This window comes from Clarias gariepinus, chromosome 13 (assembly GCF_024256425.1).
Source record: "Clarias gariepinus isolate MV-2021 ecotype Netherlands chromosome 13, CGAR_prim_01v2, whole genome shotgun sequence".
NCBI classification, from domain to species: domain Eukaryota; kingdom Metazoa; phylum Chordata; class Actinopteri; order Siluriformes; family Clariidae; genus Clarias; species Clarias gariepinus.
In genome coordinates, this window is record NC_071112.1 from 19,078,727 (window position 1) to 19,095,000 (window position 16,274).

Below are 16,274 nucleotides of genomic sequence, written 5' to 3' on the forward strand. Positions count from 1 at the left end.
AGCTGAAGGAGTTTTCCTGTAGAGTCCAAACACATACATAATGGTACTCCTGCAGTATCGCTTCGGTGCTCGCCAAGACATACGACGGGTGTTCAAGTCAAACCGTAAATCGTGATTAAATATTTCATGAATCAAGTTGTCAAACTGAGCATAGTACGATGAGACTCTAAGCTGTGGTAAAGTGCTCGCCCTATCATCAGGAGATCGTGAGTTCGATTCCCCGGTGATGCTGTAACCTCTCGCAGCCGGAGGCCTAGAGAGAGCTGATTGGCCGAGCTCTCTCAGAGGGGAGGGATGAGAGGTACTTAGTGCTCCCACATTAATTACAGCTCTACAGCCAATCAGGGGCGTCTGTAAGCTCATGCAAGCGTAAGGAGCGGATAACGCTGTCCTCAGAGTGTGTTATGCCGCCCCCAAGCGAACAGTTCTAAAAAACGATGCGGTCGGCTGGCGTCACGTGTTATGGTCTTCAGCCCTCCCGACTGGAAGGCCTTAATGTGGGAGCCACCTAGTCACAGGGAGAAACTGGAAACAACTAAATTAGGGAGAAAATCAGGAAAATCGATCCCTGGCTCGGAGCCCACTGTGGTCGTTCACAATAATATTCAGCTTGATTCTTGAAAATCGATGGACAACACAATCATTCACCAACACCACTTGCACATTACAGGAACTCAGCTGGGAGTTGATGCCACAACCCTGTATAGTCCTGACCTCGTTCCAAGCCATTTGCACATGTTTGGAGTTCCTGGGAGGCCAGCATTGGGGACGTGATGCTGCTATGCATTTCAAAATCTTTTTTTTTTTTACATTTTGAGTTAAAAAGCCCGGTCAGCCAGGATTACAGTGTTATTACAAGGTTAATGGCCTTGCTCACGGGCTCAACAGTGCAGTGCTGGGGCTTGAACCCTCGACCATCCCATTAGAAACCTAGAGCAATCATCATTTGAACCACCATGGTTTCTGGAGTATTGAGAAAACTTTCTTCCTCAATGGAATCCAAGCACAATCAAAAGTCCCGATTTGACTTGAACACCCCTGAGAAAAACACGCCTTAACATATGCACATACAAATACGAGAAACAAACAAACATGCCACCTGACAAAAAAAAAAAAAAACCTCCACACACACACACACACACTGCAGGAGAGTTCCTTGGCTTCATTAGAGAAGCTCTGGCAGGGAACACAGAGACGTGATTGGGATGCAGTGGGCAGGGCGCTAAACGAAATGCATTCAGCGCGACTGTTGTGATTAACGGACTGCGGAGGCCAGAATCGTGATGTCGATTAATAAGTGATTAACTGACTGACCCTTTGAGCAAAGCACCTGAAATTAAAGGCAAATTCACCAAAGAGTGTTTCCTTCTCCACCACTACAACTTACAGCTTATAGTTAAACTGCAGCAGGCTGGAGACCAGGGGAACAGCTACACCGTCGTATGTGTGTGTTTGTGCGTGTATGTCTGTGTGAAGAGGTTGGTTTCATTTGTAATGTACACTGCTAACATTTCCACGCCTCGGAAAAAAAAAAAATAACGAAAGCAGCATCAAGGCAATCTTGCTAGAGGCGGCAAAAATCCCAGAATGATTAAGGAATTGGTGCAGGGGGGTTTGACAGGTGAAATGTATGCTTGTGTGTGTGTGTTTAATGGGTTCTAATAATGTGACTGCATGAGCATGTAGGCGTGTGTGTGTGCCTGTGTGTGTGTGTGTGTGTGTGTGTGAGAGAGAGAGAGAGAAAGCAGCCATCTCTGATTCCTATCTGACCTTGTATATGAGACACACGGTTATGTGAGAGACTGGGAGAGTGGAGCAGACTATGTACAGAGAGAGAGGAAAGGAAAAGAGGGAGGGGAGCGGGGGAGTGTGTGTGTGTGTGTGTGTGTGTGTGTGTTCGTGTGTGTGTGTGTGTGTGTGTGTGTTTTACTCATCTGTGCCTCAGTTCTCAGGACGAAGGGAAGACATGATTTATTCATTTACCCGCAGGCAGGTTTTGATCTCTCTCTCACACACACACACATACACAAACACGCGCGCACACACTCACACACACTCACACACACACACACGCCACACTTTCTCTCATTCTCTCCCTCTCACATGCATCTACCACCGTCTTTCGTTCTGTCTCTCTACCTCTCCACCCTACTGTTTCTGTGCCTCTCTCACCTCTTACTCTATTTCTCTCTCTGACACACACACACACACACACACACACACACACACAGCTTCATGGGCTTTTAGGAAAGGGAGGGGATAAGAACAGATGAGAAATAAGAGGATAGATAATTGTGTGTGTGTGTGTGTGTGTGTGTGTGTGTGTGTGTGTGCTTGGTGGGGGGTTCGGGGGGTTCGGGGATGGAGGCTGATGGGTTGTCAGGGGAAGGTTAATTAGAGTTAATGAATGTGTTACATCATTATTTTAGTTGACTGGGAAAAAAAACTCAGAAATTACCTTAAGCAACTGCACTCTCTCTCTCTCTCTAACACACACACACACACACACACACAAACACATACTCTTCCTCTTCCTTTATTATTGTTGTTTGCATGTACTTACACACACACTACACTGTTCACACATTTGCTTCCCCCTCTCTGTCTTTCTTTCACTGTTATTTGTACATACCTATAAATACACACACACACACACGCGCGCACACACACACACACGTGCGCACACACACAGGCACGGTTGTGCTGCTCTACTCCTAATGACCCAGTCTAATGCACTCTCATTATCTCAGCCCGCACACACACGCACACACGCAGAGTTGTAAGATAAACGTGCAACCGCTGACAGCCTGACTGAACACACCTCCTCCCCTCCCCACCTGACACGCCACACACACACACACACACACACTCCAGTGCTTCAGTCTGGAATTAATTACTCCTCGCAGACTGGGAGAGAACGCTTCCCAGTAACGGGCCGGATCTGTACCTGGAACAATGTGTGCAGAAATCGATGATGGTTCGCAACAAGCAGTGCTGATTCACTCCCAGTACATCCTCAGCTTCAAGCAGTGGTGGGCATATAGGAGCAGCGATTATCTGCTACGTCACCGGATGGTGTGTGTGTGTGTGTGTGTGTAATTAGCAAATGCAAGAATTTTCTTCCTTTCCACAGCAATGCAAATCTAAAGCCAGCTCCTCTTAATAAACATTGACGTGCACGTCAAGCACGTCGATGTCTATATAACACCTTCATGACATTCAATTTCTTTGATATATAATACGTCTTAGGCGGCACAGTGGCAGTGTAGTAGTTAGCTCTGTCGCCTCGCACCTCCAGGATCCGCGATCTCGGGTTCTCCCGGTGCTTGGCAGGTTTCCTCCGCGTGCCCAGATATGCAGATTAAGCTAACTGACGTTTCCAAATTGCCCCGTAGTGAGTGAATGAGGGTGTAAGTGTGTGTTCAGGTGTGTGTGCCCTGCGATGGATTGGCCCCCCGTCCAGGGTGTACCACACCTCACAACCCAAGTCTCCTGGGATGGGCTCCAGGCTCCCCGCGACCCTGAATACAGGATAAAGCTACCGTGAGTGAATGATAAGCGTTAATCTGAAGATATGATTAAGTATCAGACTGACTTTATATTGTGTTCATAAAAACTGTTCCCGAGGGGAGCAACAAAAAAGTTTTTATCAAGAGACCTGACAAGTAGGGATAAGGGAAAAAAAATCTGTGATACAAAACACATGGCGAGACGGTTCGCGTGGCCTCCTTTACACCCATAATGTTTTATTTACTTCAATTAAAAAAAGAGAATGTCATTTGACTCTGCAGACGAGCTGAACATAGTTATGAGAGTATAAACGAGTGCTAATGCACTCATCCCAGCATTTCATTAGTGCTTGGACACCAAAGTAAAAAGTTTTCTCAGTACACCGGAGCCCTTATTGCACTGCCTGCTTCACTCTGCTCTCTAGAAACTCTGGCCTCCCAGGAACTCCTTTAATGCCCCAAACATGCAGAAATGAAGTTTAAAACTATGCGAGGGATGTGACGGTTCGAACAGTTGATATTGAGATGTGTCTTCTACTTATCTTCCGTCTGAGATGCTGGTGACTTTTAAGGCATTTTCACATTTTTGCCCCGGCTCGTTTCTGAGAACACGATCAATGTGATCGATTAGAACACCATCGTTCCATAATCAGGAGCCGTGCCCAAGCTGGATAAGTTGGTCTCGAGATTAATACAACGTAATCGAATAAGTTATGGAAGACAATCATACCTGAGCGTGAAAGTATATTATCGATGGCTTCTGTCTGCACCAAATTCTCCTCGTCTCCAATCTCATCGTGATGGCTGATGAAGTAGGAAGCGCACACGAAAGCGTTACTCTTGACATTTTTTTCCCCCGAAATATATTAGGCAAAGTGTGAAGGTACGATGACATTCTTGTTCTCTTCTTCTATTGTGTTTAATGGTGGCTCACAAACCAGGTATGTGCATACTGCCACCTGCAGTATCAGTGGATGTATGGAGAACAAAGTTAATGTGAATGCTGGCCTGCACTGGCTTTGGGTTTTGTAAATGCACTTGACGATACTTCTCTTGCAAGAACTATTCCAGATTTCCGGATTTCCCCTGATTTTCCTCCCTGTCACTAGGGGGCTCCCACATTAAGCCGACTACGTGACCCTAGCTGACCGCATCGTTTTTTCGAACTGCTCACTCACGCACTGTTGAGGGCGGAGTAACACACTCTCAGCTTTCTCTAGACCTCCGGCTGCGAGAGGTTACAGCATCACCCGAACATCGAACTCACGATCTCCAGATGATAGGGCAAGCACTTTACCACTGCGCCACTCGGAGAACCAAACCCTAAAGCTTTAATGGTAGAATCAAGTAGAAAAAAAACCAACATATCGTTCCACTTCCAATGACGAGCTCACATCCCAGTGAACCTGCTTCCTATCATTGCGTATTCCAACACAAATATTAACACTTAAGTCAAGCACAAACCTGCAGTTTCTTTTCTAGACCATCAATTCCTGATTATTTGGCTACCCGTGCCCGCAGGTTACACTGGTTCTGCGTGAGAAAACACCCAGACGACAATGAAAGGGATCAATGTGCCTCGCAGGACGCAGATACCTGCTGGCGCAGTCGGGTTCAGACGGGGTGATCCGCACTGTAAAAAAATGATTATTTGCTTACTGTAGTGCAGCACGCTCGCAAAACAGTCGGGGACACGACAAGCTTCATACTGCTGGGGCAGAATCGCCGCAATACATCAGCTGAATGTTTACTGACTGACTCCATGGAGGAAAGAGCAGACTGCAGGTTTTACTAAAACGTAATAAACTCGAGTGCTCCGAAATGTTCTGATGGACGGCCTATCGTTTCACGTAGGTAGTCAGAGGGACAATTTCATTTCAGAATGAGCTGGGCGGGACATGGGGTAAAAGGGCACGTCGTTAGGATCAGCCTGTAACTGACACTGTTTATATTATGCAACTGTACTGGAGAGCGAGAGAGAGAAATAAAGAGAGAGGGAGGGAGAGAAAAAGCAGGAACGACAGTGTGTGTGTGTGTGTGTGTGTGTGTGTGTGTGTGTGTGTGTTTCAGAGACAGCAAGATAGAGACAGTTTGTGTGTGAGAGACAGACAGAGAGAGAGAGAGAAAGAGACAGTATGTTTGTGTGTGTGTTTGGGGACAGCAAGATAGAGATAAAGAGAGTTTGTGTGTGAGACAGAGAGAGAGAGAGAGAGAGAGTCGGTGTGTGTGAGAAAGTAATAGAGATAAAGAGAGTTTGTGTGTGAGACAGAGAGAGAGAGAGAGAGAGAGAGAGAGAGAGAGAGAGAGTCGGTGTGTGTGAGAAAGTAATAGAGAGAAAGAGAGAGAAGAAAAGTGTGTGTGTGTATATGTGAATGTACGCGTGTGTGTGTGCGTGTGTGTGTGCGCGTGTGTGTGTGTGTGTGAAAGAGAGAGAGAGTGTGATAAAGAAAATATCAAAGAATGGGAATGAGATGACCTCACTCTAACACACTGCCAAACCATCACCACGGCAACACGGCCAAGAGAGACAGAGCACTGATCCAACTATTGCATCAGGAGAGAGAGAGAGAGAGAGAGAGGGAGATGGAGGTGGAGGAAAATGTGTGTGAGTGGAGGAGTGTGAGAGACAGAGGGATAGAGAGAGCGTGACAGAGAAAGGAGGAGTGTGAGTGGAGGAGTGTAAGCGTGAGAAGATGTGTGTGTGTGTGTGTGTGTGTGTGTGTGTATTTATTCACATGTGTAGGAGACAGAGAGCAGCCTTATGCTTGTAAACAGAGCACACAAACTCTGCACACATACACACCCAGACATGCAGTATCTTAGTACATGCACGCACACACACACACACCTCACACACACAAACATTGTGATGAATGAGGTAGAGTGGTGAAGGAGTGACAGTGCTGTGTGTAAGTGACACAGAAATAAATGATAGCCGTAAAGCTTTTCAAATTTAAATCTCAAATCTGAGACAGGAAAGCGAGCAAGAAAAGGTGTGTGTGTTTGTGTGTGTGTGTGTGTGGGTGTGGGTGTGGGTGTGTGAGAGAGAAAGAGAGAGAGAGAGAGAGAGAGAGAGAGAGAGACAGTGTTCCTGATTAAGAGAGACACAGAGGAAAAGAGAAAGAAAGCAAGAGAGAGAGGTAATGACAGATGGAGGAGAGAGAGAGAGAGAGAGAAAGAAAAGACGGAGACATGGACAGAGTGCTCATAAAATCAATCAAAGCGTCTGAGGAGAAAAAGCCCATCCTTCAGTAACATGCCCCGACACTAGACTGCAAACACAGGATCAAAGACAGACAGACAGACAGACAGACAGACAAACAGCCAGACAGACACACACACACACACACAGAATGAGACGGACAGACAGACAGACAGACAGGAAGAGATTAAAAAAAAGAAATAAATTGAACATGTGTGTAGATGTACACAATGTACACACACTACAGAATGAGACATGATATTGAGACAGACAGACAGACAGACAGACAGACAGACAGATGGTGAGACAGAGACAGACAGACAGACAGATGGTGAGACAGTGAGACAGACAGACAGATAGAGGCAGACAGAAAAAAATTAATGTGTAAGTGCACACGCACACACACGCACGCACACACACACACACACGCACACACACAAAATCCTGTTTGTGTCTCTCAGTGAACCATAGATAGAGCTTTTGTTTACACACTTACACAACTGCTGTGTTGATGATGATGACGACTACATTTCTGAGACTGTGTGTGTGTGTGTGTGTGTGTGTGTGTGTGTGTGTGTGTGCACGCAGCTCTGGGGTGGCTTACTCACAGTCGAGTCTCTCTCACCACAAGCTCAAAAGGGAAAGTGTTCCGCACAGCCTAATGGAAACCACTCTGCCTGCTTCTCCCAACACTAAACCCTTTTCTCCCTCCCTCCCTCCCTCCCTCATGCACACACTGACACACACACACATAGCAGTGTGAGTTTTTTAGCATTCACTACACTCACACAGTCAGTGTTGGTCTCTGACAGCAGTGTTTATTAAATAAGCGAGGCTGAGGAATGCTGTTACTGTAGGCTGGAGCCTGACAGCTGCTGTTTCATCTTAATTCAGACTAAAGCTGAGTGTGTAACGCTGAGGTAATATGGTGTGTTTGTGGTGTAAAGTGATTCAGTTCCCTTCCTCATGCTAGCTCTGAATCACAATGTTAACACACTTGTGATGCTCGTAAGAATGGGGACAGATTCCTGCAGCATGTTTGTTTAAACTCTAAAAGGAGGAGACTGAAGACGGGCTTCTCGATTCTCACTGTACTGTCCGGTGTAACATACTGCATTCCCTTATAATGCATTATTAGTATAAAACATGTCATGTGCAGGAAGTCCATATAAAAACAGTGTTTCACATCAGACACCATTGATTTGTACCGTGCCCAGGAAAGATCCGCCCATCCCCCGCTGTCCAAGCATTCACATTGTTTTTGTTCTCTGTACTCGGGGACGTTTGTGTATTTACACTCTCCTAGACAGCAGGTGGCAGTAAACACTTACTTGGTTTATGAGCCACTATTAAACACGAGAAGAAAAACATTGACATTAACCTAAAATACATTAACCTTCACGCTATGCCTAATATTATTGATAATCTGGGGAAAACATCCAGCGTAACACTCTTCCCTACATTATCAGCTCTGGCTGTGGAGGTCAGAGGATGGGATTGACGAGCTATGCGAACACAATGATTTCAGAGGAAACAGACGGCACTGATCATGTCGCATCTAAACAGCGATCAACTTCCGTGCTCAAATACGCTTGGCTTACAGTAAGTGCACTGTACTATGACCGAGACCACCTCTTCAGGCAGACTCGAGCACGGTTCCCGAGCGCGGAACCATTGTGTTCTCACTGATGAAAAATTAACCAGACTTCGGCGTCAAGTTTTCACAGAAACATTCCTGGGACACTAATGTGAAAACAACCTGAAAATATCATTTTGTTTTTTTAAACAAACAAATCCTCAGAGTGGCGCAGTGGTAAAGTGCTCGCCCTTTCATCCGGAGTTCATGACTTAGTGCTCCCACATTAATCACGGCTCTACAGCCAATCAGGGATGTCTGGGAGCAGTTCGAAAAGATGCGGTTGGCTGGCGTCACGTGGTTCGGAGGAGACACACGATAGTCTTCGGCCCTCCCGACAGAGTGGTCGTAGTGAGGATGTGGGAGCCCCCTAGTGACGGGGAGGAATTGAATACAACTAAATAAGAAGAAAATTAGGGGACAAAATCCCCCCCCCAAAAAAATAATAAAATAATCAAGTTCGAAACTTTGAAAGAGTGAGAGGTCCGCCTGAAAAGAGGACACAAAGGTGAGGTACAGAGAACAAGCCAGAGGGAAACATAAGAGAAAGTCTAAGACAAAATGGGTGAGACAAAAAGAGAATAAAAGGATATAAACAGACAGACTGGAATAAGGCTGAGAGAAAAAAGGGTGAGAAAGAATGAAAGAGCAAAATAAGAGAAAGGGTAAGGTAGAAAGAGTGAAACAGAGGGTGAGAAAAGGGTGAAACTGAAAAAAATTAAGACAGAAAGCATAAGACACAACAAGCAAAAAAGGTGAGATGGAAAGAGTGAAAGAGTGTGATATAGAAAGACTAAGACAAAAGTGTGACAAGGAGAGGGAGACAAAGTGTGAGAGAAAACAGTGAAACAGAGAAAGACAGACAGGCTGAGATAAAGTGTGAGAACTGGTGACAGAAAGGATGAGACGAAGAGTGAGATTAAAACAATAAGACATAAAGGGTGAGGCAGAAAGATATGGGGAGCAAGAGACAGAAAGAAGGTGTGTAAGAGAGAGCTTTTAGATTCCTAAAAACAGCTACACTCATCCTTTCATAAACACACACACACAGCTTTGAGTTGTCAAGGAAACAGTAATAAATACAGAGTCGTCAGGCTGGGCTCTAATATCCTCAACCCCCCCACCGCTACCACCCCCACCTTCAATCCATTCCTCTCTCCACCTGTACCTCTCTCTCTCTCTCTCTCTGCCTTTCTTCATGTCTCTGTCTGTCTCTGTCTGGTGCTGCACAGCTGGGACTACTCAGTAATTCACTCACGCCTCGAGCTCCCAGCTGCAGGAGTAAACAGGAGAAAGCTCAGAGAGTGGATGTGTGAAGGAGAGCACTGAGTGGACTCCACGCTGGAGAGTGCGAAATGCTTATGGCTGTTTTTAAGCCTCTTCTCGAGTCTCCGGAAGAGTCTGCTCAGATCACATCGGTGTCACTCTGAGCCTCGGCCTGTCCCTCACTCAGACCTTCCGCTCTATCGGTCTTGCCTTTCTTCTTCTCCTCACAGCCTGCTCGCTCTCCCCCTCCCCACGTCACTCTCTCTCTCTCACACACACACACACACCAAGATGAAAGAATGAGACTCTCCCTTTTATCATCCATCAACAGGCATCACAGCCTAGGAGTGATGAAATGATGTGCGCGCGCGAGTGTGCGTGTGTTTGCGTGTACATGTTTTTCTGTCTTGGTGGGGACCAAATGTTCACATGGCAATAGGAATGTAACAGTTTGGAACTTGTGGGGACACGTTGCCTGGTCCTCATGAGGAAAGGTCCCTCAAACAAACAAACAAGCAATCAATCAAACAAACAAACAAAATAGGGTTTGATTACAATAATTATGCCAATGGGAAGTTCTCATAAGATTAATAAAATGTGTGTGTGTGTGAGAGAGAGACAGACAGAGAGATACGACTAAGTGCACATTAAGTCTAAACTAATCGAAACTGAGATCTGCAGCAATAACATAAATGAAAGACAAGATTTATACAGAACTATTACAAAATAATTATTCTTTACATTTCTATTATGGCATCAATGATATCATCCGTCTTCAACTCCTTGGCTGATGAATATAATACATATGCATATCTTGATTGCAGCTTTCGACAATACAACGGTTATATTCTATATTTCTCCATATGACCAGCACCTGATGACCCCACACTGGGCTTTTTTCCACCTAATCATGGCAAAATCTGTTTGAAAGGTGACGTTGTGAAGAGAAGCCATCTGTTTCTATTTAATATCCACTAATAATACAGTATGCTCCACCCTCAAACACATTAAACTCATTTATTTGAAAATATAAGTAATGTGATTTGCAATCCTGAAGCTGATTTGTCTATTGATTCTCTATTTTCATTGTAAGATGATATGGCTAGAGCAGTTACGACGAGCGTTTTAAAAATCTCAACCATAACAGATGATGGTCAGGTTTCATTGTTGGCTCCTAAAAACAAAACACAGAGGTTCTTCTCTCACATCACGGGCCTTTCCCACATTTCCAAACTATTAACAAAAGCACGTCGAATTAAGCTAATTAACGATTCTTCCCAGAGAAGTCACGCGCCTTGATCTCCTATGAATCGTCTAGAACAATGGCTCTCAACTCAGATCCACATTTTAGCGCGTTTTCAGCTCCCAACACAACTAATTAAACTTATTAACTAATTAACACCCTTTTAAAGTGAGATACAAAATATTAAAGGATACTCACAGATCATTCCTTCCACAGGTTCCTTTCTTTTGACTCCGCTATTTTCATGATTTATCGGCCGAGTACCTACTACACCTAATTTGCTAAGAATGGTCAAGAAGTGCTACCACTGCTCTCCACATAAAAAAGCAAACTAAAAATGATTAATTTCCAAGAAGAGCACCTGTTAACAGGTAGAGACAAGAGCAGGAAAAAAATTATAATGACTAAATGGTAATGTACCTACAGGTAATGTACCTCAATTTTGATTTGTTTATGATTGAAAAATTGTTTATCAATCATAGCTAGCAAAAATAAGCCCTAAGAACTCACGCACTGCTACAGTGTTTCGTTGCTGTATACTTTACAACCCCAACACGCTTACATTTTTTTCTTTTGATTGTTGCTATTTTTCCTGAACACTCCGAAACAGTTTGAGACTGAGACAAACCTCCTGGTAACCTCCATTCGATTTACAATGACAGATCTCCCAACAAACTTGAGTATTTAATGTCCAACAACAGAACAAGTATATGACAGATAAAAGTAGCATTGAAGTTGGAGCTTCAGAACCTGGATCTGTTTGAGCAAAGTCCATACAGACAGGCAAGACATACCTAAACGCTGGTATGATAAAAAGGAATGCACCAAAATACTGTATATTGTTTTATTCTTTCTTTTTAGATTAGAATATACTTGTCTTTAAGCATGCCTAGAAGTGAAATGTCCTAAGAAATTCCGATTTTCAAAAAAGGCCAGATGGTTGGTCAATCTAAGCGGACACACAAACGGTAAAAAAAATTTTTTTAACTGTTAACAAAATTATAGTTACATTTTGGAGAAAAGTGTAAAACATTAACAGAGTCGTGTCTTGCGCAACCTGGGCCTTCTGAAAGACATTTTCATGCTGTTTGAAGAAATATTGAGAGCAAATCACTTATTCATGCCTAGGCAAGGTACTGCTCTTAATCCACTTAAGCAAAGTCAACGAGGGAGTAATAGCATAATTTCTAAACCCTACTTGCTTTCAAATGTACCAAACACTTTTGGTCCATAGGTATATACTACGGGTGTCTATTTACTCACCCCCCCTTAGTTAAATATATTATTTAGAAATTATAACAATAAAAGCAACACACATACAAACACTAAATACACATAATACCCTGTTATGCTGTAATAATAATGTGACAAATAAACAGGAGAGTCATGTCCGAGGTTCCAGTTAATTGTCCAAAGCGGTCAGTTACTCTCACTCACTCATCGTGTATAACGCTTTATCCTGTATTCAGGGTCGCTGGAGCTTAGGACACAAGGCAGGGTACACCCTGGACAAGGTGCCAATCCATTTCAGGGCACACACACACACACACTATAGGCAATTTGGAAACGCCAATCACTTGCAGGAAACCGGAGTACCCGGAGGAAACCCACCAAGCACAAGGAGATCATGCAAACTCCATGCAGGAATCGAGCCTGGCCTGGAATTGAACTCGGATCCTGGAGGTGCAAAATTTGATTTGTAATTTGTTTTCTAAACTGATCTTTTTTCATCTTGGCAATGAAAAACAGTTCATTGCGCCACTTCTTGAAACATGGTGGTGATAAAGATTTCAAAAGTATTAGTTTTTTCCCTGCAACCACGCTTGTCATAAGAGCCTGCTTTATATGAAATGTAAGTGGTCTTGTCCCGTCAGAACAGCCAAACACTGCCTGACTGCAATCTGATTGTAGATTTATATTAAATAGTTTGGAGTACTGAGTGAATATACTCCATCAGAACATATAGAGTACTGTGCGGTACTAAAAGATCTGACCCGTATGTCTTTGTATAGATGAGGAGGGCAGAAAGTTGAACAGACAGTTTCAGCACAGATGAATATAAGCCAACACAAACCCATCAAATCAGCCAGGCTGACAGATCATAGTAACAAAACAAACACAGGAATGGAAAGGACACCCAAACATATCAATGAACAGCTCAGGCAGAGTGACTAAAGACTAACCTCAGCAGCCGGTGAAATACAGCTGACATTTGCACTACGGTGTTTGTTTAAACAAACACTTAACAGAACTAATTGTGAACAGAAAATACAATGAACCTTGTCTACAACCACAACCACCAATCACACTGCTTTAAAAAAGAAACCGAGTGGAGCGTGGATCTCAAACATTAGCAGTGCTTTGTGCTCTGAAGAGTGTTCACGTCTAAACAGGACTTAGGACGAGAGAACAGATTTAGGAAACTAAAATGTAACTTAATTTCTCTTTATAATCCGGGGCTACACTAACGACGTATCCTTAAGATACTCTAACGCTCAGATACCATCAAGGTAGAAAGATTTCGTGTTTGGACTGCCTGCTTCACGCTGGCCTCCCCAAAACCCCTCACAATCCCGTGACAATAACTCCCAGCCGAGATCCTGTAGGGTGCGAAATCTGGCGATTTTCAAAGATCAGGCGTTCCACCTGCTGCATGTTCACAGGAATGACTGCAGTGGGCTTCGAGTCTTGAAGTTTTCAGTTTTACGCCTTCCTTCACGAGAAGTTCCATCATACACATACCCACAATGTCCCACTGATATAATGAGATCATGCCTTGTTTCTAAACCTGGCTATGGCACGAACCTGGGTTAAATCAAATCAGGAGATCGTGAGCGCGAATCCTGATGATGCCACGCATGGCAGGGAAGTCTGGAGAGTAAAACCTGCTCTCTGCTCTTGACGGGAGGAATGACAGTGACACTAGTCAGTCATAGGTGTTTGTGACCTCGTGTATGCGGAAGAGGGCAGATCGTGCATTCTTCAGTCTGTGTGATGCTGAACTGGTCAACTGGTTTAAAAATATATGAAGTTTTGCCTCCATGTGTGTCCGAGGAAGCACATGCTTGTTCCAGCGGGTGTGTGTGGTGTTTTTATAGCAGAACGTTAAACCGTGCCACTATTAAGCCAGGTGATACTTCCATATTAAAACACCAAAATGGGTCACTCTTAAGTTAGGGATCGTTTACAGTCAGCTGCTTGACTGCAAGAATTTCATTTTAAGCACCACCAAGCTGCCACTGCCATACGCTGAAGAAGAAAAAGAAGAAGAAAAGAAAAAAGGATGAATTTCAGCTAACTATGAATTATTGTCCTTGAGTTGTTTCTTCAAAAAAAAAAAAAAAAATCTACTGTCACTATCTGTTTGGTGACTGAAATAACAGCATTATCTCCTTAAACAAAGCTCCATTTTTCTCATACACACTACAACGTCGGCCCTTTGGCCTTGCACCTCTAGCATCCGGGTTCGGTTCCTGGCTCGGGTCTGTGTGTGTGGAGTCTACATGTTCCCGTAATGCTTGCTGGGTTTCCTCCAGATACTCCGGTTTCCTCCCACAGTCCAAGGACAGGCAGAGTTGGTTATCCGGCGTTCCCAAACTGGCCGTAGTCTGTAAATAAGCGTGTGAGAGCGTGCACGTGTGTGTGCCCTTTTAATAGGCTCCAGGCCCCCTTTATACAGGATAAAGTGGTTGAGACGATGAGTCAGTGAGTGACACTACAACGGCAGGCCGGCGGTCTGGGCTTTACATGATCTGTAGGCTGGTTTGGAAAAGATCTCTTTTAGCGGAGCGGGGAAAAAAAGCCTTGTTAGTTTGGACAGACAGCTAAAATTGGATTTACTCGGCTTAATGCAGACATTAGTGATTCTTAGTGACTGTCTGAGCACTGGCAGGACCAAACTGGTGGGGGAAAAGAGAAATCTGTGTATATATGGTGCAAAACAAAACAAAAAGGTTCAGAGTAACATCCTGACATCGCCTCTGTGCTGTTCCACTGTTGCTTAGTGCTACTGACTCTTCTATCTGCAGCAGAACAAGATTATCACCTCATTAATATTAAAAAGCATTCAAACAATAGACACACACACACACACACACCATGTGAAAATAAAAGTAATACAAGCTCATGCACAGACCTCATACGGACGAAGCTCTTCTCCTTGTGTGTAGAACTCCAGCTCTCTGTCTGACAGGAACTCCACCACTGCCACTCCACCCACATGCGCTTGACCAATCAGGGGCTGAAAAACCTGAAACACACACACACACACACACACACACACCAATCAGGCCATACGTAGACCAACAAGTGGCCTGTAACTCAGCAAGGCAGAGACAGAGGTGTAGAAGATGACTGCAGGTGTTTGAGATGAGAAGAGTGAGACAGTGCATACTTCTAGTCTCAGACAGTGCGTTGAACTCCTCACACACACACACACACACACACTGCAGGAAGAAAGCTAGGGGACCCTGGGGAACTTTGATCTTCCATCAAAGCATCTCCTCACTCTCTCTCTCTGTATTTCCGTCCTTCTTTCCAATAACGCACTCCGGTACACTGCCGCGTTCGGGGCTCGAGACACACAATCTCTCTCCTTAAATCTGATACGAACACACCATGTGCTGCCTAGTACAATATTAATGTGTGTGTGTGTGTGTGTGGATCAGGGACTGAACGGGCTGTCTCATGAGAGATCACACTTACTTTGCCATTGATTGAATCCCTTTCCATATGCACAATTTTCTATTTATAGTACGAGGACAGTGGAGTCAAACTTTCCATGTCTGACAGCTCAAAGAGACACAAAGAGAAAGAGAGAGAGAGAGAGAGTTTAACAAACATAAGCCTATTCATGTCTCTGTGGTACCCAGAAGAGAAACCTAATCTAAATGAGGGCACAGTGACGTGTGTGTGTGAGAGAGAAGGTGTGTGTGTGTGTGTGTGTGTGTGTGTGCGCTGTAAACGAGTGAGAGAGCAGGGGAATGTGTGTCAGTGTGTATGTGTTCATTGGTGTGGGTTCATTCAATAGGTGCTGGAGGGTATGAGGACAAACAGTATGGGATCTATTTTTAGACACACACACACACACACACACACACACACACACACACACACACACACACAGAGACAGAGAAGGAGAGAGAGTGGCTGAGAGAGTCGGTTCAGAGGGCGGCAGAGATGTACAGGAAGGATAAACAGATCTAGCAGTACATCTACACAAGGTTAATACATCATCAAAAATAAGCACAAAAAATACAGAGAATGAGAGAGAGGGATGAGGACAGGGAGACAGACGGAGACAGACGGAGACAGATGAGGACGGTAAGAGAACAGCACATAATGGAACACAGTGAAAAGATGAGAAATGGAGCAGATCAGCTGCTGTTCTTTCCTGTCTGTGTCACTGAAGCGAGGGGT

At 44.4% G+C, this 16,274-nt stretch overlaps 1 protein-coding gene across 1 annotated transcript in view; it reads right to left on the reverse strand.

The window, feature by feature from the left end:
- jmjd1ca (jumonji domain containing 1Ca) overlaps window positions 1–16,274 on the reverse strand; it is a 68,681-nt gene that overhangs the window by 21,834 nt on the left and 30,573 nt on the right. The window contains exon 3 of the mRNA XM_053509793.1: window positions 14,992–15,105. Coding sequence (XP_053365768.1) covers window positions 14,992–15,105 — 114 coding nt within the window. The remainder of the gene's footprint in view (window positions 1–14,991; window positions 15,106–16,274) is intronic.